This window comes from Vanessa cardui, chromosome 23, assembly GCF_905220365.1.
Source record: "Vanessa cardui chromosome 23, ilVanCard2.1, whole genome shotgun sequence".
Taxonomy (NCBI): domain Eukaryota; kingdom Metazoa; phylum Arthropoda; class Insecta; order Lepidoptera; family Nymphalidae; genus Vanessa; species Vanessa cardui.
The window spans coordinates 4,122,249-4,149,738 of NC_061145.1; the positions used below are offsets into that span (position 1 = coordinate 4,122,249).

General features: G+C 31.4%; 1 protein-coding gene across 2 annotated transcripts; it reads left to right on the forward strand.

The window, feature by feature from the left end:
* The first annotated feature begins 548 nt into the window (after nt 1-548).
* On the forward strand, nt 549-25,652 carry LOC124539788. Of its 2 annotated transcripts, none has more exons than XM_047117141.1 (5): nt 549-725; nt 15,153-15,313; nt 17,193-17,392; nt 24,157-24,371; nt 25,253-25,652. In XM_047117141.1, the coding sequence occupies exons 1-5, from the start codon at nt 660-662 to the stop codon at nt 25,256-25,258; spliced, it is 648 nt and encodes a 215-aa protein (XP_046973097.1). In that variant the 5' UTR covers nt 549-659; the 3' UTR covers nt 25,259-25,652. The 2 variants fall into 2 exon arrangements, with proteins under 2 accessions (XP_046973097.1, XP_046973096.1); XM_047117140.1 differs by having other exon boundaries at nt 550-725; nt 25,238-25,652.
* Nucleotides 25,653-27,490: the final 1,838 nt, after the last annotated feature.

The window sequence follows — 27,490 nt, forward strand, 5'->3', positions numbered from 1 at the left end:
ATTTAACAATTAAGTGAAGCTACCACCGATTCGGAAAGTAGATTCTACCGAGAAGAACCGGCAAGAAACTCAGGAGTAACTCTTTTTTAACATTTAAAAAATACAATCATATTAGTTAAATACAATTATATACATATGTATGTAATGTATCCTGCCTGGAAGTCAACAGGTATTAATTCCAAGCTTTTTTGTCATCTACAAAATCTTGTATCGAATAATATGCCTTTTTTACTAAGTTAAAAATGTGCTTTGGTGTTTTCATTAGGAATGGTTAAATTTATTACAGTTCAAAAGCCTTTTGATAGATGTGACTACTTTCCATCAGGCGCATTTGCCCGCCAATTGCCAGCCAACGAATCTTATAAAAAAATTGTAATTACGTACGTTTAATTTTAATTTCTTTGTGTACTGGGTTTTATGTCATTAACTTTGGGAATATGTGTACATTTTTTTTAAAGATTTTCTCATAGACTAACGAGAAACCGACATGTATTAGCCGCTTCCCCACTTTTTGTTCATCCATGCATGCACGTATAAAACAGTTCAACTTTACGCATTTCTGCATTTGCCGTTAGTGCAGCGGTTGTCAAACTGTGTTAAAATATATCGATAGTGATAGCACACGGTGCTAGTGAAGTGAAGGACTTTACCGATAAAAAATGAAGAGCTTTTTAATAACTGTTTTGCTTGTCGGGATCGTAGGATCGATGGAGATTGAGAATGAGGTGAGTTGGATCTGTTATATAATGAACGGAAGATCAATGAAAATATTGATGAAATTATGAAATTATCATTACATTTTTAGTTTAAAAATGGAACGTTATTAATTGTGAGAATTTATTGCGTGCGTAATGTTCCATTTTATCAATAATATAATTATGGATTTTAATATATTCACAAAATATTTATATAAACAAAATAAAACACACACACACATAAAAATAATAATCGGCTTATTATAAAACTAAATTGTCATAAACGAAAATGTAAAATCACGAAAACGTAAAAGCACAATGAAAAACAATGATCGATTCATTACGCATGCGTGAACAAGAGATTTTCTCAGATTTCTTTCATTAATGAATGAATAAATAAATAATATCAACGCGATGTAAAATGATACTCACGGCTCTGAACATTACATGAATTAATTTTCGTACTGATTTTTTGTGTAAGTAAAATTAAGACAACCGTATATTCGTGATCGTACACTTCAGTGAAGAAGCATATATTTTAATGCATCCTCTGTAATATGAGCGAAGATGGCCCAGAGGATTTCGGGTTCAAACCCAGGCAAGCACCACTATATACAAGTGCTTAATTTGTGTTTATAATTCTTCCCGTGCTCGGCGGTGAAGGAAATCATCGTAAGGAAACCTGCATGTGTCTAATTTCATCGAAATTCTGCCACATGTGCATTCCACCAACCCGCATTGGAACTGCGTGGTGGAATATGTTCCAAACCCTCTCCTTAATGAAGAGGAGGCCTTAGCCCAGCAGTGGGTAATTTACAGGCTGTTGCTTTACTTTACTACTTACTCTGTTATATTTATGTATAGTACATAGGGTAAGACAAAGTTATTTCTTTATCTCAAATCTAAGCAGATTTTAAAGTGCTTTTAAACAATAAAGAATGATTTTATGCATGCATTTTATTATAATAAGGAAAGGCCAGAATTTAAACTTTCATAGTCGGAACAAAACAAGAATTTCCTTTTTTATATTTGTTCTTCAGTCCAAAAAAATTGGTACACACTCTTATATTTATTCCACCCACGTGAAACCGGGTCGGGCAATTAGTGTACAAAACATATAATAAACATATTACATTCTAAATGTTTTAATGAAACAGAATTAGTGTCGTACTTAATACTGAAATTCGAATAACTTTTTTAATATCATAACACAAATAAAATAAACTTTACAGGAACCATTTGCAACACCTACCATATTAGGTACATCAATTCAATATACATATGCTCCACTATTTATAAAAATATATGTATGTTGAAGTAATAAATCACAATGTACTCTTATTGAATGCTATTATATATTGGAAATTGATATTACAAAAAAAATTAGAACCCGCTGAGTTTCTTTCGCCGATTCTTCTCAGGTCTGAGGTATTATATTCCGAACCGGTGGTAGATTTTCAACTATCAATAAGAAAGTGTAAACACTTCCATTTTGAATAAAAGTTTTTGACTTTGACAATATTCTTTCAATGTCACATTGGGAGCAATCTCAGACAAGATTTGACAACGTTTTACTGTGAAACATTTTAGTTACATAGGATTTTTGTGATATTTTTTTATCAATAAATTATATCATTGTTTCAATCTTGTTAGAAGTTTCCAGTATATTAAATGATTTATTTAATTTAGTGCTCGTATAAAATTATATTTATCTTAGCGAAACTAAATGGCAGTGTGTATCAAACTCCAGTTTCACGTACGTTGAAGTGTAAATGAGCATGCTTATATGATTTCTAGCTTTTAATACTAATTAATTAGCGTTAAGATAGTATCGTCTGTATCATTATCGGCTATTACATTAAATTAATTATTCTAGTAGTTTTAGAATTAATGTTTATTAAAATCAGTAATTATTTTACAGTGTACGTGTTCTACTTCTAGTCTAAAGTCTACTTTGAGAAGGCTTGGAGCATACTCCACCTCGCCACTTTAATACACATTCGACAGATTTGCTTATGTAGAGGACAATTGAGTTGTAAACACAAATTAAACATATGAAGGTACAGTGGTATCTGGTTTTGAACCTGCAATTTTCGCTCAAGATTTTAATATGTTAGTGATTTATAAATTTTATATGTATTATTCAAAGGTGGTCTGGAAGAGGCTGCTATTTAATTAATTTCTAATCAAACCGGTTCTCTACATACCCTTGATTTTGTCGAAGTTATACTTCTTTATAATATAATTACATACATTACATTACATTGAATTAGCACGCTGTGTGCGTTTCGATGTTATCTTCAAAATTATTGTAGAATCGCTCGCTAAATCGTCAATTAAGAGAGAAGTCGATACAGATGTCCATGGGCGGTGGTAGTCACTTTCCATCAGGTGAGCCTCCTGCTCGTTTGCCACATAAAAAATACAGACAACTTCATGCCTATCATTTTTAAATGTTTATATTGCTATAAATAAAATAAGTGAATTATTGAATTACTGATTTAGCGTAAAAGTAATTGTGACTAATTAATTACAAGATAACATTTATAATTTTGATAATTACTATTTTTAAATATTATTTATTGTAATTAACTTGTTCCATGCAATTAAAACTGTTACAATCGGTTCACCCATTTCTTGCAATGAAGCACATTATATACATATATTATGAATATAATTTGAATTATTTTCATATATTAATATATAACTATGAATAAATATGGGAATTTAAATCCGAATAAATTATCGCGTTTAAAAACGACTGCGAATTAAGCCGCGTTGTTTATACGCTAATTGCAAATATATTTTTAAACTGGTAATACATCATCTACTTGGTGGTAGGGCTTTGTACAAACCCGCCTAGGTAGGTACCACCCACTCATCAGTTATTCTACCGCCAAAAAGCAGTACTCAGTATTGTTGTGTTCCGATTTGAAGGGTAAGTGAGCCAGTGTAACTACAGGCACAAGGGACATAACATCTTAGTTCCCAAGGTTGGTGGCGAATTGACGATGTACGGAATAGTTAATATTTCTTACAGCGTCATTTTCTATGGGTGATGGTGATCACTTACTATCAGGTGGCATATATGCTCGTCCGCCAACCAATACCATAAATAAACAGCGTTAAAAAGTTATAAAAAAATATTCCTGTTTGAAGTAAATTTATCTGAATATATTTTGAACAGCCGTCAACATAAAACATTTTATTATAATATAATAAAACAACTCAAATTAAAAGAAAATTTAAGCGAGTAATAATGAACTAATTACGCGTTAAATGAAATTGATTTTCCATTAATATAATAATTTGTCAAACTATGTGACACACACATACAAATATTTAATTAATTAAACATCCTACGCACACATATATCTATTTGTAGTTATCAAACCTTTGGATAACTTACAAGTAGATATTTTTATCAAGGAAATACTTTAAAAATTCCAACATATTTCAAGAGCTTGATATCTTATGGCTTGAAATTAACATACATAAAGAATAAAAACAAAACAGTATAATATACTAATAGCTTTTTCTCATCTCTATTAATTTTGGGTAGTGTTATTAATAAAAAAAATGGAAATAAAAAAGAAACATATTCAAAATCTGACATTTAACGTTGTAACTTTCAAGTTATCAAGAATTATATTTGAATTTCGAACACTGAACGAACACAAGTATTAATGTAAAAGAAATTATTGTATTTATGTCACTTACCATGTAAACTGCTATAACAACCAAAGCCTACGTAATAAAAATAAAACGGAGCAGTAATTTTCATATTTATAACTTCTTAAACGTAATAAAATAAACTCAAACTAAAATAAACTTACATACTAACTTTAACCCCCATTTAAATCTCTTTTGATGTGAGTTTTCAACAGTCCTTAACTTAACTTCTATTACGTTACAGAAGAAACTCTTTTCACAGAAAATCACGCTGTTCCATTCACAAATACAAAGACTAATGTAAAGTGTGTAAGTAAACATAATTTGTATTTAAATAAATTATATATAATTCAAAATTTAAATTTCGAATTCATTCTAATTTCCATATTTTTTTTATTCGCCACTTCTGATCTATTATTAGGTCTATCGTAATTAGTTGATTCATACCGATTGTTATATTATGATTGTAATAATACTGATTGCTTAGCTTTTATACATTTAGAATAATTACATAATAAAACCGAAACATCTAGTAATTTGGAAAATAAAACCATAATGTTTATTAGTAATCAACTTTTGAGGTAATAACTCATCAAATGTAGTTATCATAAAACGTTAAAATGATTAGATATATATATCTACGTGTTTATTTATTTTTTATTATGGAATAGGTTGGCGGACGACCACCTGATGGTGAGTGGTCACCATCACCAATAGACAATGACGCTGTAAGAAATATTAACTATTCCTTACATCGTCAATGCGCCATCAACCTTGGTAACTAAGATGTTATGTCCCTTGTGCCTGTATTTACAATACTTCTTACTGTTGTTTGGCGGTATAATATCTGATTAGTGGGTGGTAACTATTTAAAAAAATAAATAATCTCTTCATAAATAATTATTTAAATCATTTTATATGGACAACATTCAGATCGTTTTATTATTTAATTTTCGCTTTGTAAATATTATTCGTAAAAGTATGCCTTCAGGCTATTCTTTCAATTATCCTTTACTTGATAAAAGAATATGTCGACAGTTGAAAGAATATATAAAAAACGTGGACGTATTTTCGTTTAAAACAATTGTTTTATTTATAAAAGAGAAAAGGTTAAATATCAAACAATTAAATTATGATTGAAGCAAATATTAATTTCTTTAAACAACTTCAAATATATAGATGGTTATCTATCTAAGTTCTGTATCTAAACGGCAATTTATTATGGACAGTTTAATTTTGGACTATAAATTTACTGTTATTTTTTAATTCATGTTAAATGTACTTTATAAATGTACCTTTATAAATAAAAAAACAGTACGTCATATGATGTAATTGATTTGGTAGAAAAGATTAGCTATCGAGTTTCATACTAAACTTCTTTGTGTAATCTACATAACGAAACTATCAATTTGTAAAATGATACCCAAGTCGTTTTAGGTATCTCAAGATTATCTACTTATATCTACTTCTTTTTTAATATTCTATTTTTGAATTTTATTAATTTTGTGTTACTTTCTTTTGTTCTTTGTTGTCGTTTTTTGTTTGTGGTGTGCAATAAAGGATAATTAATTCATTCATTCATTATAAAACGATGAATGTAGAAGATGTTAAGTAAAAGACACGTCACAAGTCACTACAATGGCTCTGTAGAGAAATTGTATTTGGTTATGTTGCCTGTAGAGAAATTGTATATGGTTATAATCTACCAGGCGCTCTAGCTTCCTTTTGCTTTATAATATGAGTTGAAATGCAATTTCAAATAAAATTATTATTCATTAATGTTTGTAAGGTGGCATAAATGTGATGAGTGATTGGCTTAACTATGCCGTGTCAATGATATGAGAAAGAAATAGAGTACAACTTGCCAGTCACAAAATAAAATCATAGCGAAGGTAGTTTGATTTTCGAATGACAATTTAAAAAAAAAAGTCATAACGCAAATGTCGTAATTAACGTTATGAACTCAAGCGTTTCTAATATAAAACTATCGAGGTAAAGAAAACGCATATTAACGTATCTATCAATTAGATACGGTAATGGGATACCGATATCGCTTTCCCTCCTGACCTAATTTAAATTAATACATAGTTAGTGGCGTTTGTAATTAAAACTCTTGCCCTAGAGATGCACTTTGTAGCTCAGTATTAAGCCATAAGCGGAAGCGGGCTTAAAAAACAATTTTAAAATATATATTAGTAACGCTATTTGAGATCAGGGTGATATGGTTTCAAATCGTGGAACGGGAAATAGCCTTCACAACATGTAACACATAGAAAGACATACATCAAACATATAATACGATACAAACACAACTTATGGGATTCCAATCTGTCAAAACTGCCTCACTTGTTATATAAGCTGTTGATAATTAAACTAATTTAGTTATTGCAACAATTTTTTTCAACAAAAATATTTATACACAAGTAAAATTTAAGTCATTTAAATCATCAAGCGCTTTCATCGCTTACAGGACGCTTTAATTCTTTAATAAATAAATTAATCGCATTTATTTACACTCAAAGTTTTCCTTGAAAGCTTCTCTTATCTTTTTCTCATACATCATATATATTGATATACTGGTAAATGGGACACCACTGCCAATTAACATTGGCATGAACATTGTAAGAATTATTACTTATTCCTTACATTGCAAATGATATTGAGAATGAAGCTGTTATTTCCCTCCTGCATGTTGTAACACTGGTGACAATAATCAGTATATTTTGCAAAACTTATCTGAATAATGTATATAAATCTTCGAAAATTTTATAAAAACGCTGTCGCTTATGCCTTGAGGATGTCACGCAGTCACATTAACGTGGAAAGTGGAAAACTAGAACTCTCCGATTCCCATCGCGTAGGCATTGTCACTTGCTTTAATAGTATTTATAAACGTTAATTAAAAACGCTAGATTTAAAAATATTTCAACACCTTTACAAATAAAACATTTTCAGAGCAACAGAACTTGATAACTTAAGTGCTGTTAACTTTTCGAATCAAATCAACTAATAACTGGCCATATTTTGAATTAATGGATCTTTTACAACAACAAAAAGAACGAAACGCGAGCATTAGAATTTTCGAAAAAATATAACATTAACAATTACAATGTTGTTTTGTTATTGAAATATCAATAAAAATTGTAACAAAGGGATTTTAAAAAAAAGACACGCATCACGTCATCATCTTTTCTTATTTGTCGTATTCGGAGTAATTTATTAATTGAACATTACCAAAATTATTAAGGTCAATGACCTCTATCATAAATAAACTTAAACATAATGATAAGTGTAATAGCATGACGAGACAACAAGTAATAAATAAATGATGATGATGATCCGATTTCTGACACGGCGTCTAATCTCAAAAGTGTTACCAACTACGCAGAACATATGAAAGTGCGCTGGTTGTTCACACACACATACAGATACTAGTATCTGTTTAGCACTACTAATGGTACAGTTGTAATTTAATGAAATTAACAGGTAGTAGATTTATGATAATCATTAACAAATTTGAGTCTGAAGCCTCTTAATTCGATTCGACCGGAGAGAGATGAGACGGAGAATATTTACCGGCTTACGACGACTTACGACGTTATTGATCACGTGAAAACTTGTGTTTTTCCTATACCAAATTTCTCAAATATGACATATATAGCTATCTCTTTAATTTTTTATACCCTCATAATCTTTCTCTTGCTGTTTGTACACTATTACAATTAAAAAAAAATAGTAAATTATTAAGTTCGTGACCAAAAAACTTTTCTAGAAATTTCCACAAGCTTCCTAGCACTACTTACAGGCAGCTGGGTTTTCATTGGATTTCAAAACATAATATACTAACACACATGATTACTATAATATACTAATATTAACCTGTACACATTGTACCCGAGGTATAAGATAGCTCGGAGCTAACTTTAAAATAATTTTGTTTTAGGCAGTTTTAATACAATGAATATACCATTTAAATATCCATAGAAGCCTAAAAGTCCAAAAGTAATCTAGAACTGACTAATAGTGTTTAGTCTTAGTATATTAATAGTCAGATGAAACAATTACAGCAGATAGCAGTTTATCGGGGCTAGGTCTTTATTTGAAAATTTAGGTGAGAAAATGTATTGTGTTCAATAAAATCGCAATACAATTTATTCAAGTAGGCTTAAAAAAGCATTTTGAAAAATTACAATGTTCAATTAAATGTAAAACTACCACCGGTTCCAAAAATAACTCTACAGAGAAGAACCGGAAAAACTCTTCCTAATTTTTAATTATAGAGTACATCAGTAAAGAACCATTATTTTTTTTTAATCCTGCCTACCGTACTATCAAGCGCACAATTTACTGTAATATTTTTCAGTATTTTATAATATATCGAAGTAAATTTCTGTTAAATTATAAAAACTCTAAACTAACCTCACCAAAATATTATAAACTTTCGTACCGTACCGTAACTACCAAGCACACAATTGACTGGAATATTTTTCAGTATATTATAATCTATCGAAATAAATTTCTGTTAAAATATAAAAACTCTAAACTAACCTCACCAAAATATTATGATCTATCGTACTTGTACACGTTTCATTGTAAGTTAAATAAACGTTCACTATCTTTCAACAGCTTACAATTACACTAGATAGATTTTAATCTAACTAACTACTAAAAATCTAACTAACGGTATTTATAATTTTACGGTGATATATATACACACACAATTCCTTACATGCAGAATGCACCGCTGACATAAATGTCGTTAAAACGAAGTTATTATTTAAATAATGGATATTTCTCATAAAGTAACAGCCTGTAAATTACCCAATGCTGGGCTCAAGCCTGCTCTCCGATTAAGGAGAGGGTTTTGGAACATATTCTACTACGCTGTTCCAATGAGGGTTGGTGGAATACACATGTGGCAGAATTTCGATGAAATTTGACACATGCCGGTTTCCTCACGATGTTTTTCTTCACCGCCGAGCACGAGATGAATTATAAACACAAATTAAGCGCATATAAATAGTGAAGCTTGCCTGGGTTTGAACCCGAAATCATCGGTTAAGATGCACGCGTTCTAGCCACTGGGCTATCTCAGCGCTTTCATATGTTATATGTCTTTCAACTGGTAATTAGTTGGTACTCGCGTAGTTTTCTCTCTATACAAACATACTTAAAAAAGGAATTTCCATATAAAATATACTTGAAACAAGATAAAATAGAATCGAATAAATATCTAATTTGAGTACGTTTAACCTGAATGAATGAAATGAATTTAAAGTCGATTCACTTCCATCAACTCTCACGATCTCAACTCAATACAAAGAAACTCTTACAAAAGACTTTAAAATTAGTTGAGTTTCGATTGACTTTGAATTACTTTGTTTTAAATTCATATAGATAAAAATTATTATAGAAGTGGCATGCATAATAATATCAAACTAACTTAGTCACTCAATCTAGCTGGTGAGTTTTATAGAAGTCTCTCTGGGTAGATAGGTACCAACTACTCATCGTATTTTTTCTACCACTCAGCAGTAATACTTATTATTATTGTGTTCTAATTTTAAGGGCAAATAGGCGAATGTAACTACAAGCACAAGGGACACACTTAGCTTAGTATAACTTATAACCTTTAAGCATATTAAAGGTCATAAGTTATTCTGTAAACTTTTATTAATATAGAAACTATATACGCTTACAATGATTCATTTTTATGTTATTATAATCTTTATAAGTTTTTCCAACTTTCCCTATTATCTTCGTCATTCAACTGAAAATTCTTTAGATACGACTAAATCACATGTACTACATGAAGACAATATATCGTTTACGATGCAAAAAAGAAAGTTGTATTTCGAATCCATGAACTGAGTTGCACGTGTTTTATGATTATAAGTATTTGATCCCGGCCGAGTCGATGTAGCAAATATTTGGATGTTTGTGGTGCTGTCGATACTTCTGATTTTCAGAACAACATGTGCTTTAACTAATCAGAATGGGATCAGAGTGATGTATGTAATATTGTCTAATATTTATATTTATTTATACTCTTCGATACTTCTTGACTGACTATTAAGCAAATTATCACCTACTAATACAAAGTAAACTTCAAATTTCTACTAAATTCAACTCTATCAATAATAATAATAGACATATTAGTATAATTAAAAATGCCACTTCTATCAAATTCTTCACTCTGTGGCCTCTTCGACTTCACATTGTAGCTTCCTTATTTAATTTTGTCAATGCAATTTACTTCTTTATCGAATGAGTAGTGCTCAATTCACCAATGCCATCCACTACTTGAATTTTCCTATTAAAAAACTTATTAACTTATTTCCACTTATTAAAAAACTTCGATAAGAACATATTTGTAAATTACTTATCGTCGAATATATTTGACGATTTTATTTGCCTTAATTTTGTGATGTCTGTGAAATAAAGCCAGTTTTTGAAATTGATTTGACGTTTAAAAAAAGAAAATTAATAATTAAAATAATGTTAATAATTAAAATGCTATATCCTATCATTATATTAATTTACGAGTCACGTATATACAAGGATCTAAGAGAAACATATGTGTATGACAGTGACTTAGGGAAAAATGGATAGGAGAGTGTTACGCCGTTTTGCAGATAAGTCTCAATCTACAAGTGGGGTTCACCTCCCAAATCACGCCGTGAAATGTTTCGATCAAAAGTGTAAAACTTTTTTTATGGTATAAGTTGGAGGACGAGCATATGGGCCACTTGAGGGTATGTGATCACCATCACCCCTAGACAATGACGCTGTAAGAAATATTAACTATTCCTTACATCATCAATGTGCCACCAACCTTGGGAACTAAGATGTTATGTCCCTTGTGCCTGTAGTTACACTGGTTCACTCACCCTTCAAACCGGAACACAACAATACTGAGTACTGTTATTTGACGGTAGAATAACTGATGAGTGGGTGGTACCTACCAAGACGTGCTTGCACAAAGCCCTACCATCAAGTGAACTATTGAAATGTTAGTTTAGATTTAACGTGATGCCGTTTAGGAATGGAGATCTTACCAGAATGAAACTCAATAGAAACTGTTTTTAGAAATTGAAATTGCATGGAAATCAACGAATACCCGCCTTTCCTATGCTTCCTTTATATTGTTATTTATTTATTAATCACCGCCTTCTTTTGCTTTTCTGATTAGCCTAAAGGTTAACTGGCAGAGAATGGCTTCAGGCATTTCCGCCTTTTGTCCCATATATATTTATATATATATACATGGTGTTCAATAAAGCATTTAAATAAATACTCACAGGTTTTATCATAACGGATTTTTATTTAGTAAGTCTTAAATGAATCATAGTTTTCTTAACATATGATTTTAAATTATTGGTTAATAAAGCTGAAACATTTTTATTATTATAAATGGTATTTTAGGAATTTTTATTATAAAACCGAACATCTTGAGTAACGAGGACTTTACTATGCGGAGTTAAAACCAGATGTTACTGATTACCGCTTATCCGATTTCAGATCAATGCACTCAAGCTAACTATATTCCACACTCTTTAATTTCATAACTATTCTCTCCTATTACTATAGAGTATAGACCATTACAATGATAAGAGATTATTTTTTTTAAAAAATACTTTAATTAAAAATTTATCAAGATAATCGAAGGTTCATAAAAAATTTAAATTGCAAGAGATCATAATCTACCGTCTAAGTGCGTTGACATGTAAACTCTAGTCAAATTAATTTAGTTATTTATAAAATGTCTCCCTAAAGATGTTTTTATAGCAAATAATAAATATAACATAATCTCTTAAGTATTTTACTTAAGTAGACTTAATTATAAAGATACATTTATTTTAACTAAAATTTATCCAAGAGTATAAAAGTATTACATTTCGTCAAGTAGCTACGTCTAGCTTTACCGTCGTAAAGTTCTTTTTTTTTTGTACAAATTTCGGATGTATATTTGGAATTATTGTTTAATATATTATGTTATCTTGTCAATCACATTCCATTAGCTAGACATAGACATAGACCTCTCCCAAAGTGCAATTTACGTACCAATCAGGTCATTTTACAGGTCATCGATTCTGGCTGGCTACTTCTCTTTTTTTATGAATCAATGCCTTGTTACCCATGATCTTACAATATACAGCCTCAAGACTAATGACACGAAGCACAAGAAAAAAAAATTAACAAGCGACACATTCCATAACAAAAATAAATGAAAATCTTAATTACTATTTCAAAACTAATTCGATAAAGAAATCTCGAAACAAAATACCTTCACAGAATTTTAAACATTTTTCATATTAAAATACTTGAATGTAAAGTACATTTTTAAATGAATTATTTGAAACGTTTCTGTATCCTTTAGAACTGCTTTATATAAAGTGCTTTTTAAATCAGATTATTTCGAAATTAAGTTTAAATTTCACTTATCGTTGGATGAATCTCTACTAACAGTTATGTTAGTGTACGACTGAATAATGGGACTAGTAGCGTACTGCAAAATTCCAAGACCCTTGGGTCGTTGGATCTGGGTATTCCTATCTAATATTAAAGTTATTAATTTCGGGATATTTACCATATTTTTTATTTTTGTTCGGTGGATATTTACAGTCTCGTGAACAAGACATTCGTAGACAATGTCGAAATATCGAGCTCCACCGAACAAAAATAAAAAACATGGTAAATATCCCGAAATTAATAACTTTAATAATAAAAATAACCATGTTAATTTAAAATTCCTATCTAATGGTACTTAGATACTAGTATACATGGTACATAGAAAACCTACGGTTATAATACCTTACAATGACTAACTCACTCTTCAAACAAGAACGCAAATGTAAAACATAAGTATTACTATTTAGTAGTTGAACCACAACCACCAAATATTATAATTTGATTCTGTCAAGAATTTCTTCACAGAGAGCCTTTGGTCCTGAACTCTGAACTTGAAAATGCACCTGTGTTCTTTGCACACACTTGATCGTTGTTATGTGTTATGCATAGTCGACTAAACTCCGTATAAATTATTGCCCGTGTCTGTGAGATTATTATTTTTTTATTTTAAAGACCAGACAGCTTTTTTTAATAATATGAGACAACATCACATACATTACTCTGATCCCAAGGTAAGTAGCTAAATCACTTGTGTTATGGAAAATCAGAAGTAACGAAGGTACCACAAACACCCAGACCCAAGACAACATAGAAAACTTATGATAATCTCTATATCGACTCGGCCGGGAATCGAACCCGGGACTTCGGAGTGGCGTACCCTTGAAAACCGGTGTACACACCACTCGACCACGGAGGATTTAGATATGGTCAAAGTCCTCTCACTTTAATGGTGCTTGCTTTGACTTATACCCAATGTATGACTATGTATGTGTAGAACTTCTATACTTATATTATAATTGCGAAAATAAGACTGTCCGTCTCTTAGTCTGTTGCTCTTTCATGGAAAAACTAATGCACCGGGTTTAAACGGTGGGTAGGTAAAAAGACCCTCAGAAAGGGTTAACAACATACACATTTTAAGCCTAACGCCTGACCCTCAACGCAAGCATCTAGTATAAATAATAAATTTATATAAAGTTGAGAGTCGAGATGGCCCAGTGGTTAGACCGCGTGAATCTTAACCGATGATTGCTGGTTCAAACCCAGGCAAGCATCACTGAATACTCATGTGCTTAATTTGTGTTTATAATTCATCACGTTCACGGCGGTGAAGGAAAACATCGTGAGCCTGCATGAGTCAAATTTCATAGAAATTCTGCCTCATGTTTATTCCACCAACCCGCATTGGAACAGTGTGGTGGAATATGTTCCAAACATTCTCCTCAAAGGGAGAGGAGGCCTTAGCCCAGCAGTGGGAAATTTATAGGCTGTTGTTGTTGTTGTGGTTATATAAAGTTAATTTATATATTTCTGTGTAATTATTTCATTGAAGAAGTTGATTGTTAAAATATTTAAGAACATTAATTTATAATTATACGTATTCGTACATGAAATTGAAGTATACAAATACACTTGAAAATTACAATATTGTATAAAGTATAATATCTTATACGCAATTATTAAAATTAATTCGTACTTTTAGAAGTTTCCTCGAGTTTCCTCCCAAACTTATTTGTTCGAAACATTTCTGAAATATAATTTATGTAGTATGTATCAATTTACACCAAAATTGATCTTAAATTTTAATTGTTGAAATTAACCGGGAATTAAAACTTATATTAATTAACACTCATTAGAAATATACTCTGTATGGGAAATGGATTTTTAATTAGTTCCTTTATGCCTTGATATCATATACAAGATATAATATTCGTTTAGCTAACCGGAAGTAGGGTAATTGCCGAAGGTTATTGCCTGTAATTCAAAATCGTCTATAAAAAAGTTTACAGTACATTCGAGTCCCATCCAATTTTTTATAACATAAGGTAGAAGGTAGATACCCAACTCATGGTAAGTTCTAACCACTACCTAAAGACCACTATTGGCTAATATTGGTAATAGACCATTGACATTGTAAACTAAGATGTTATATTTATATAGTCAGAAGTTCCCCTGACTCACTAATTTTTAAAATCAGAACGCAAAAGTGCAGAATACCTACTGCTACTTGCCCGTAGAATAAATATATGACTTATAGAAATGAATCGTTAGGCTCCTTCATCATCGGATCGATTATTAATATATAATGATTTGTTAAATATAGGAACCGGATGTTAAAGATATTTTTTATATGTATACATTTTTCTTTTCTAGATGTCAACATCTGAAGAAGCGCTTAAGCGTGGTCTCACAAACAAATGCGCATCACGGGAGACGTCCTCGTGTATCGCGGTCGAGCTCGTTGGATATGTCGACAGAATGTTGAGAACCGCTGCCTTCCAACTGTCTGATGACCTGATGATAATTGATGAGAGGTAAAGGTTCATCCATACATGATTAATAATTCTAGTTAGCAATTATATTTACAACATATTAAGTTACGATAACACACACATTATGATATGACACCATATGTACATAGGTTTCTCAGACTCGAAAGACAAACACAAAAATATGAAATGAAAAAAAATAAAACAGCATCGTGGGTTGGTTACAAAATGTTATGGAATAGTTTACTGTTAATTCTATTTGATTTAAATTTCGTTCAAATGTTTTAAAATGACTACAATATATTTTTTTCATATCATAAGTTAGTTAGCCGTGAGAAATTTTAACCATTGTTGACATTGTCAATGTTCTATCGATCTCTGGAACTGATTAGTTACTCGAACTCACTCGCTCTTCAAATCGGTACACAACATTTGTAAGTGGTCACCACTGAACATATATTGTGGTGTAAGAAATTTTAAAACCTTACATCGACGATACACCACCCTGGGAACTGAGATCTTAGCTCAGACCCTAAAACAGTAACACAATAATACTATTGCTACTTAGTAGTAACATATAGAACGGTTGCTACCAACTCATATCTAGCACAAAACTCTACCATCTAGTAAAATGTATTAATTATTCATTACATCTACCTCAGACAAAAGCTACATAATCTATATTATTTTAGTCACAGTAACTTTTCGATTACTGACGATTCGGAAAACTCAATCTCATTGGCTTAGAAGATAGGACTACAAAATTGGATGGCTCTATTTCCACGGGAGTCTTTTACTCGATAGTCCTAAAGATACATGGATGGTCTTCAGAACGTTTTCTCGTTGCTATAACGATTATTACAGTCCAATCTCAATTTGAATATCCATTTATAACAATGGAATCGGATCGGGGAGTGTGACGTAATAATTCCAGATTATATATGGTAGTGTTACCAATTAATACAGTAATTCGTTACTGAATTAATTGGTAACGATCGTCGCTCGTATTTATCGTGATTGTATTTGTGTTTTACGATCGGTAATCATTCGATCCTTGCCTTACGTAACTTGAATGTGAATTCTCAAACGTCAATTAGTGATTTTATACTATTAATTTGTAAAATTAATTAATAATCTTTGCTCTAAGTGAGATTTATTTTATAATGACGACATCCGTGATAGAATCCTAGTAGTATGTACACCGGTTTCCATGGGTATGGTCCCGAGTTCGATTCCTCATTAGTTATCTATGTCGTATTGGATCTGGGTGTTTGTGGTACCGTTGTTACTTCTGATTTTCTATAACACAAGTGATTTAGCTACTTATATTGGGATCAGAGTAATGTATGTGACATTGGTCAATATTTATTTATATAATAATAAGTAAATATGAGACAACATTTATTGATTGGATTTTAAAGTAATAATTGAAATAAGTAAATATGAGACAACATTTATTGATTGGATTTTAAAGTAATAATTGAGTTGATTTTACAATTTACTAATTTTTGTTTATTTTCCCAATTTATGTAAAACCAAATAATCAGATTGGTATAATGTAAACATGCTATATCTTTCAGTCATCTCTAAGTAACTAAAAGATATAGCATGTTGTTAAATATACATATATAAAATATATGTATGTTGCATAGCTTACTTGTAAGAAAACAAAATTGAGACGGTCATACACGCGCTTATAGTTGACCATACAAAACGTCGAAATAAGATACAGTCTATTGCTGTTTTTTTATGCTATGTCATATTATGTTATGTCTGTACCGTTGTTTTACCACAGTCATTTTAACGTGCCTACATTTTTATTGCCAGGCAGCATCACACACAATATTTTTGAATTGAGAATTTGGTGTTAAAACGACCATTAACGATTAAAATTCGTATTGTAATTAATAAATTTTAATTTCAGTAATGGTGCCGCAGCTGAAATGCCAATTAGGCCAGAGACTTTGGCACGAGCTGGCAACACATTGGAAGACCAGGCGCAACAGGTCATCTTAGACAAGCTCTGGAACTTCGCCACAACTCGTTCGCTGAGATACAGACTTCTGGATAATGCTGATGTTGTGATCGCTGGAAAGAAGGAAAAGGATGGCAGCTTGGGTGTTGGTGTGTATTAATTTATCTTTGTTATATAATGATTATATACAGGATTACAAGGCAAAATAATGCTTATTGCAAGGCCTTTAGGGATGATATTTCCTCACACATATTGCGTTGTGGTTCTAAAGTAAGTGGATGCTTTTGATGGTGTTATTTCAGCGCTTTCTTACAAAAAGAACTTAAGTTCATTTATTTCATTAATCGAAATAATTTTGTCAGATTGTCCGTTTCAGCTTAATGATGACGTCATAACTATAGCGTGCTAAACATTCACTGGACTTTAATGACTTTTCATGTGCTAAAAGTAGTTTAGTTCCAAGCATAATTGCCTACGATTAGGCGCTCTAATGCTAGTTTTAGTTTAAAGTCTAATTACCAACATTTAGTCACTACATTGTAACTGTGTAAATACACGATGTGTTAAAATATATTCCTAAATACCATGTATTCATTATTCTAGTCCTAATAGAATTAATTCTCATGTCACCTTCTAAGATAGTCCAGTGGTTAGAACGTACATCACAATGAATGATTGCGGGTTCAAAACCAGGCAAACACCGAATTTTCATCTGTTTTATAATTTGTGTTGATAATTCATCAGCTTTAGCTCTACTATAGATAGTATCGATTTTGGAAACTACTTCTTAATTGGCGACAAATAAATACTATCACGTATCAAAGTTATTGACATGAGCAAGGGTAGAAAGTTTTCCATAATATTTGTCAATTTTTATTCTTGCCCTCATTAATTCGGCTCTATTATTCTATATTCAAACTTCTATCCAATTTACTCGTTGATATAGTTGATAGCTATCGAGATATTAGGTCTTGAAACGGTACAAAAAATAGTATTGGATTTTTTCATCAAATTTATAGCGAAATCTATCATTTGACAATCCCATACCTCGGAAATCACGTAAAGCAATTGGTCCTGAGTTTTAAGTTTCTTTGGTCATATTTGTTTTCCATCCCATTGACTTATGTTAGTGATGGAATTGACTTATCTACGCTTGCGCACATAATCATTCCAATTGATAGGTTATACTTAGTTATAGTACAACACAACTTAGATGTAAAATTCGTAAAACCGATTACATCCAAATTAAGTACGCCATCCCAAAATATCAATATTTATTTCTCATGTGAATATGATCGTTACACAAACGTAATAACTTGTAATATCACATGACCTAATATATTCGTCAATTTTACATGCACTTGTTTTCTCGGGTCGAACTGAAGCGGGAATCTATAGCGACGAATAGCGTCGAATGGCACGATAGGGAGTTATTTCTATTGATTGTGTAAATCGGCAGTAATCGGTTTTATTGAATTTTCCGATGCTACATCTAAGTTGTGTCGTATTGTACCATTGAAGCCGATGCTACATCTACGTTGTGTCATACTATATCTAATATTTCTTGAAATTGATAGTTTACTGTTCCATTTTCAAATAAAACACTATTCTTACAAGTCCTTCTAAGTTTTATAAAAAAAAATAAACTTATCAAGTATTCATTGAACGATTATCTTGCTCAAAAAAACTAGCCATTGTATATATTTTGCCTTACATTTAAATTAATTCACTAATTCTTTACAAAATATTTCTTGTTCATTTAATTTTTTTCTATTCTTCTTAATTGTTGTCAACGGATTATGGTATTTTATTATAAATATAAAATTCTTTAAAAGTATTTATACAAAGTCTAGTATTCTAAAAAGCTTAGATCTTATCAAAATCATATTTATTAATCTGGGAAATGACATTATTTGAGGTTTTCAACCGACTTCCAAAAGGAGGAGGTTATCAATTCGTCTGTATTTTTTTTTTTTTTTTTTTTTTTTTTTTTTTTTTTATGTTTGTTACCTCATAACTTTTCACTGGGTGGACCGATTTTGATAATTTTTTTTTTGTTTGAAAGGTAGTGCTTCCCGTGGGGTCCCATTTTTTTTTAATTTTTTTCCGATGATGGTATCCATATCAAAACGACATAAGTCTTAAATTTGCATTATGTATATGCGCGACAAATAGGTGAATAACTGAAAATCACGTTAACCAATTTTGATAATTCTTTTTTTATTATAAAATATATACTTCAACGGTAATTTGGTGAAAGTTTGGTAAGGTTCTGAGCACAGGATCCATCACAGAGTAACGGAACGGAAGGGAACGGAACAATTCTGAGGAGCACGTTAGCGATACTCAGTCGAATCTTTGATTTATAGGTTATTTGGATATTTGAGTCACCTTCCGTAATGTGGTTATGTTTATGTAATTATCATAGTCGAATATTATAATCAACTAGCTACCCACCCCGGCTTCGCACGGGTGCAATACTGATACTAAATATACTACAGAATTTGTTTATTTACGACATTACTTCGCAAACTTCTAAAATTATCAGTGTTTCTTTACTATATTGTTCATGTATTATATACACAAACCTTCCCTTTGAATCACGCTATCTTTTAAAAAAAACCGCATCAAAATCCGTTGCGTAGATTTAAAGATATAGGGACAGAGAAAGCGACTTTGTTTTATACTATGTAGTGATGGAACTCCTATACGGCTCGCAGTTAGGGTGCGATATGGGGCAGAATTTCTTACTATCTTTAATCAAATTTTGTGTATGTGATGTGATGTCATATGATGTACGAAATGTAGTTGGTCTTTTTCAAAGATTTTTGCTGAGTTCGATTACAGCTCTTTCGAGGGATCCTTGTAGTTTACGCCGCGTGACGTATTAAATCCGCATTTTCGAAAGTCTATTTTTGCTTTATTCGCAAGTTTCCTTTGAAATTGTCCTCGAAGTAGTTTCTGACTCATATAAACGGAACGCTTAATCTATCCATATTAAAAAAAATTAGTTAGTCAACATCAGCTTCACTTAAAATCAAAAAATAAATAAAAATTTTAACAATAAATAAAAATTTTAACAAAATGAAAAACCGACTTCAAACAAAACACTATTTTAAAACAAATGAATATGCACGAAAAAGTAATAAAAATAATTGCGTATTCAACATATTTTTTAGAGTCTTCCTAAGTTAAATGAAATGAAAAATATTAGACTACTTAAAAGTCGATTAACGATTATATCATGTAGTTATAGTTATTGGTATATTTGGAGCCGGTGTCAGCCACGTTGCCCTTGCCCCAACAATCAAATGAAAGAAGCGATACGAGCCCCTTGATTGATCCAGTATATTATTGTGTAAAAGGTAATTTGTAAAAAACATATTTGTTAAAGTATTCTCGTATTGATTTTTGATAGATATACTGTAGGGTTTTTTTGGCTGACACCGACTCCAAATATAACAATAATTATAACTACATGATATAATCGTTAATCGACTTTTAAGTAGTCTAATATTTTTCATTTCATTTAACTTAGGAAGACTCTAAAAAATATGTTGAATACGCAATTATTTTTATTACTTTTTCGTGCATATTCATTTGTTTTAAAATAGTGTTTTGTTTGAAGTCGGTTTTTCATTTTGTTAAAATTTTTATTTATTTTTTGATTTTAAGTGAAGCTGATGTTGACTAACTAATTTTTTTTAATATGGATAGATTAAGCGTTCCGTTTATATGAGTCAGAAACTACTTCGAGGACAATTTCAAAGGAAACTTGCGAATAAAGCAAAAATAGACTTTCGAAAATGCGGATTTAATACGTCACGCGGCGTAAACTACAAGGATCCCTCGAAAGAGCTGTAATCGAACTCAGCAAAAAAACTTTGAAAAAGACTATATTTCGTACATCATATGACATCACATCAAATACACAAAATTTGATTAAAGATAGTAAGAAATTCTGCCCCATATCACACCCTAACTGCGAGCCGTATAGGAGTTCCATCACTACATAGTATAAAACAAAGTCGCTTTCTCTGTCCCTATATCTTTAAATCTACGCAACGGATTTTGATGCGGTTTTTTTTAAAAGATAGTGTGATTCAAGGGGAAGGTTTGTGTATATAATACATGAACAATATAGTAAAGAAACACTAATAATTTTAGAAGTTTGCGATGTGATGTCGTAAATAAGCAAATTCTGTAGTATATTTAGTATCAGTATTGCACCCGTGCGAAGCCGGGGTGGGTAGCTAGTTGATTATAATATTCGACAATGATAATTACATAAACATAACCACATTACGGAAGGTGACTCAAATATCCAAATAACCTATAAATAAAAGATTCGACTGAGTATCGCTAACGTGCTCCTCATAATTGTTCCGTTCCCTTCCGTTCCGTTACTTTGTCATGGATCCTGTGCTCAGAACCTTACCAAACTTTCACCAAATTAACCTTGAAGTATATATTTTATAATATAAAAAGAATTATCAAAATTGGTTTACGTGATTTTCAGTTATTTACCTATTTGTCGCGCATATACATAATGCAAATGTGAGACTTATGTCGTTTTCATATGGATACCATCATCGGAAAAAAATAAAAAAAAAATGGGACCCCACGGGAAGCACTACCTTTCAAACAAAAAAAAAATTATCAAAATCGGTCCACCCAGTGAAAAGTTATGAGGTAACAAACATAAAAAAAAAAAAAAAAAAAAAAAAAAAAAAAAATACAGACGAATTGATAACCTCCTCCTTTTGGAAGTCGGTTGAAAAGAAAAACCGACTTCAAACAAAACACTATTTTAAAACAAATGAATATGCACGAAAAAGTAATAAAAATAATTGTGTATTCAACATATTTTTTAGAGTCTTCCTAAGTTAAATGAAATGAAAAATATTAGACTACTTAAAAGTCGATTAACGATTATATCATGTAGTTATAATTATTGTTATATTTGGAGTCGGTGTCAGCCAATAAAACCCTACAGTATATCTATAAAAAAAATACGAGAATACTTTAACAAATATGTTTTTTACAAATTACCTTTTACACAATAATATACTGGATCAATCAAGGGTCCCGTGGCTGACACCGGCTCCAAATATACCAATAATTATAACTACATGATATAATCGTTAATCGACTTTTAAGTACTCTAATATTTTTCATTTCATTTAACTTAGGAAGACTCTAAAAAATATGTTGAATACACAATTATTTTTATTACTTTTTCGTGCATATTCATTTGTTTTAAAATAGTGTTTTGTTTGAAGTCGGTTTTTCTTTTTGTTAAAATTTTTATTTATTTTTATGAAATAGTTTGCGGACGAGCATATGGGCCACCTAATGGTAAGTGGTCACCATCACCTATAGACAATGACGCTGTAAGAAATATTACAATTCCTTACATCGTCAATGTTCCACCAACCTTGGGAACTAAGATGTCATGTCCCTTGTGCCTGTAGTTGGTATAGAGGTGTATACTGACTGCGAAGACTGTTCCCTTGTTCCTTCCTGTAAGTGATCGTCTTCTTTTCTTCTCCCATAAATTTTCACATACGTACAAAACAACATACACACTTAATTAATATGAGACAACATCACATACATTACTCTGTTCCCAATGTAAGTAGCTGAAGCACTTGTGTTATGGAAATCAGAAGTAACGACGGTACCACAAACACCCAGACCCAAGGCAACATAGAAAACTAATGGTAATCTACATCGACTCGGGCGGGAATCGAACCCGGGACCTCAGAGTGGCGTACCCATGAAAACCGGTGTACACACCACTCGAGCACGGAGGTCGTCAAATAATATATAAAATATAGTACTAATCTCAGAAGAGTCAATGGTAAAAACACGTGAATCTTTACCGAAGATCTCGGGTTCAAACCTGGGCATTGACTTGTACCTTTTTGTGTTTTTTAATCTCATCGAGAAAGGAAAATTGTAGAGAAACATTTAAGTGTCGGATGAAAAAAGTACTAACTACCCTGGTTGATTTTCGGATCAGCGAGGTAGTAGGCCCTTCAGCGGGATGTTCACAATCATTTTATAGTCAGTGTACTCGTTCAACACGAAATGAGAAAAAAATATTTCCCATTTCGTAATTGCTTCTTGTTCTTTATTATTTGTCTTTAAATAATTATCGTTTTCAAACACAATTTGTCAACTTGAATTACGAGCTGTCAAGGCGATTGTCTCTTCCCTAATTAGATGTAAAGACAATTTATTTTCGTTGAAAATTAAACGTAATTGAATTTAAAATAATACAAGAAGCTTCGTAAGAAAATATTTAATGAATATTTTAGTTATTACGATATGGATTTATAAATATGAATTGGCCTATTGTTTAGAACTGTATCACACCAAGGTTCATAATTACAAATTTCTATTAATTCGTTACCTTTTGCATTCATGTATATTTTCAATGCAGGTATTTAAATTATTTTAAAGTTTCATTAAAAACCGGAGCTGACATGGCCCAGTTGTTATAACGCGTGCATCTTAACCGATGATTTCACAACTATATATATGTGCTTAATTTGTGTTTATAATTCATCTCGTGCTCGGGGTTGACGGAAAACATCGTGAGGAAACCTGCATGTGTCTTATTTCATCGAAATTCTGCCACATGTGCATTCCACCAACCCGCATTGGAACAGCGTGGTGGAATATGTTCCAAACCCTCTCCTTAACGGAGAGGCCTTAGCCCAGTAGTGGGAAATTTACGGGCTGTTACTTTACTTTACTTTATTAAAAACCATTCAATACCTATTGACATTGCGTGAAAGAGTAATTAAACATACATAGTTACAATTATCACCTTTAAAGCATTAGTAAGGATTACATTAACTTTATACAATTATAATTATAATATATAACACTGAATTATTTTTAGGAGTATCAATGAAAGCTCACAAGGCCGTTGAGAGTGGACGAGCCAGGAACAAAAACATGGGTCCCTTCCTGGCAGCTGCCGCGATGAAGTTTGGTCTGCTCGGAGCTTTGACATTCAAGGGTCTATACCTGATGGTTGGAAAGGCCCTCCTGATCTCCAAGATCGCTCTCCTGCTAGCCACGATCATCGGCTTGAAGAAACTGTTTTCTCCTCAGGTGACCGACTAAAGATTATCAGCATGAGATAAAATGATCTTTGCATGGTATTATTGCATGCACTTATTATATTGAGTGTTTTCTTTTGCAAATAATAATAACTGGTAAAAAATAACACTTATCAAAAAACGTGTTCGTTTTTTTATTATATTAATAAAAAATCGTTTATCATATAATTTAATTGTAATTTATTGATTGTATTCGACTAATCGCGAGTTAGTTTAATGAATACGTCGTATATTTTTTACCAGTTGAACGCATGTCTTTTTATAAACGCTGCCGAATGCATGAGTAAATTTTATGTTAAAATTATTTTTGTTTTTATTCAATATCTTTCATACAAACTTATGTTTTTTAAATATTGAAATTGTTATGCCATAATGTTTATTTTCGCTTAAACTTTAATACCAAACGAAAAATGTTTTGCTAGTTTTTCAATCTAGATTCAGTTTCGATGTTTCTGAAATGAATCATTTCGCTTACGAATAATGAAATTATATAAAAACTATAATTAATCCTCAAAGCATCCATTATAAACTGACGGATCTAATGTCTACGAGTTACGGATAGTGGTAGTTAACATCAAAGACACATTAGTCGTATCCGTCTAAATAAAATGAATGCTGTGCTTTGTTAGATCCTTCATCTGATTGCTACGAAATTCATAAGTTGTACTTACGTCTTCAATAAAACCGTTCTATGACTACATAGCGTAGTCGAGTAATCAATATTTCTATAAAAAACGATAATAGATATTCAACTATCCGTAAGCAAAACGAATCGATATATGAATATAGACTTAAGTCGAAACTATTTTTTAACTTTAATTATATTTCTTAAAGAATTAATGTACGAATACTTTTCAGGCTATCATCAAAAAGGACTAAATCATATTGGTGAATGGGTCCTGACGGAGTGTTTTAACCCCCAAGGTTTAACCCCCAACTAACAAAGAAACAGCTGATAAAATGACAAAGTTAACAATCAACTATAACTATAGCTTAATTAGACATGGTTACAAAAGTCACATTCCGTCAACAGAAGCCTGTATAGTCACAGTTATTGCTAACTTTGTCAAAATAAACGAATCGGTAATGATTGTAAATAATTTTTATTTATTTATTTATATACTTATACTACCCTGTACAGTAGCTGATAACGCATTTATAAAAAAAAATAATAATAACCTGAGCGGTTGCTTGGTAAATAATAATTTAATAATTTATTTAATTAATATACTAATTTTTATTTATTGTGGATTAAATGGAATATTCACTTATAGTTCTATTTTTATTTTATCCTTGATTAACTAACTGTTAATTGTTTTTATTATTATATACCTATTAATTATTATTGCAGATATTGACTAATAATAAAGTTACTAAAATTATATTAACAAACACACTTGAGATGTGTAAGTTTGACGACCTCCGTGTCGGAGTGGTGTATACACCGGTTTTCATGGATGCCACTCCGAGGTCCCGGGTTCGATTCCCGGCCGAGTCTACGTAGATTACCATTAGTTTTCTATGTTGTCTAGGGTCTGGGTGTTTGAGGTACCGTCGTTACTTCTGATTTTCCATAACACAAATGCTTAGCTACTTACATTGGGATCAGAGTAATGTATGTGATGTTGTCTCATATTTATTTCATTATAAGTAGTAAGAGATTGATATGTAGCGTTCAGTGGGCATTTTATCGTCGTGTTCCTTAATTTACAATGTAGTTAAATAAAAATGAACTTCAACTGACACGAAGAATAAGTGGTTTCAAATATATTTTTAACATAGTATACCCATTAACAATTACGCCTTTAAATACGTACAAAGTAAAAGCATTTTATTTTATAATGAAAAAAGCCGGGGTATAAATATACATTCATCTCGCCCGGATGATGTAATACCGATGGAAAAAGGTTTTAACCTCGTAAGCCTTAATTCCATGACAATCTGTTTGTAATAAAACAATATACAATATGTTACCAAGATTACTACAGAACATCAGTGAAAATCGCATCCAAATTGATTAAACCGATTTCGAGATTAGCGGTAACAAACGATCAGATAGACAGCCAAACAGACAAAACATTTAAAATCATACTTGTGTGATATATTGTTTTAATAAATACCTACAGTGATAATTTTTCTTAAATATCTTTCATGTACAGATTTTATTACATGCATAGATGGATTTATTATATATGTATATAGATATGTACATGTAAGTATTCAATTGAAATTTTATTTCATCCAACATACACTAAATGCCACTAAAACGTAACACTAATTTTAAACGATGTTAAAACATCATATACTTCACAGACGTCTAATTTTCGATAATTATGAGTTCAGGCCGAAAATTTAATATTAAAGGGACGTCCGTTGACAAATCACGGCCACCCATATTGCGGCCATCATATTGGACTTCTGGAATATTTTGAGCGAAACTGTTTATCTCCTCGTTGTATTATTGATTCAATGTAAAGTAAAGTAAAGAAAAGTAACAGCCTGTACATTTCCCACTGCTGATATAAGGCCTCCTCTTCCATTAAGGAGAGGGTTTGTTTTTCACCACGCTGTTCCAATGCGGGTTGGTGGAATGCACATGTGGCACAATTTCGATGAAATTAGACACATGCAGGTTTCCTCACGATGTTTTCCTTCACCGCCGAGCACGAGATGAATTATAAACACAAATTAAGCACGTCTATATAGTGGTGCTTGTCTGGGTTCGAACCCGCAATCATCGATTATGATGCATGCGTTCTAACCACTGGGCCATCTCAGCTCTGATTCAATGTAACTGTATCTAAACAACTTATGAAATATTAAATCCCATCAAAAACATAAATGTAAAATGAGAGCCAAGTACAGTATTTTGAAATATACCGTGGTTGTTGACTTCAACGACAAAAGAAGTGAGATCTAAATGGGTGCCAAGTTCCATTACCCTTACTGAAATTTATTTAATACTACATAAAATAACATTTTTCGTTATAACTAAGAATAATGTATTGTAGACCAAGGTCTAACTTGGCTAGTTCTTACATGTTTATGAATACGAATTATTAAATAAGTTTGTACTAACAAATTATAACTCAGAAAATCTAAGAATAATTG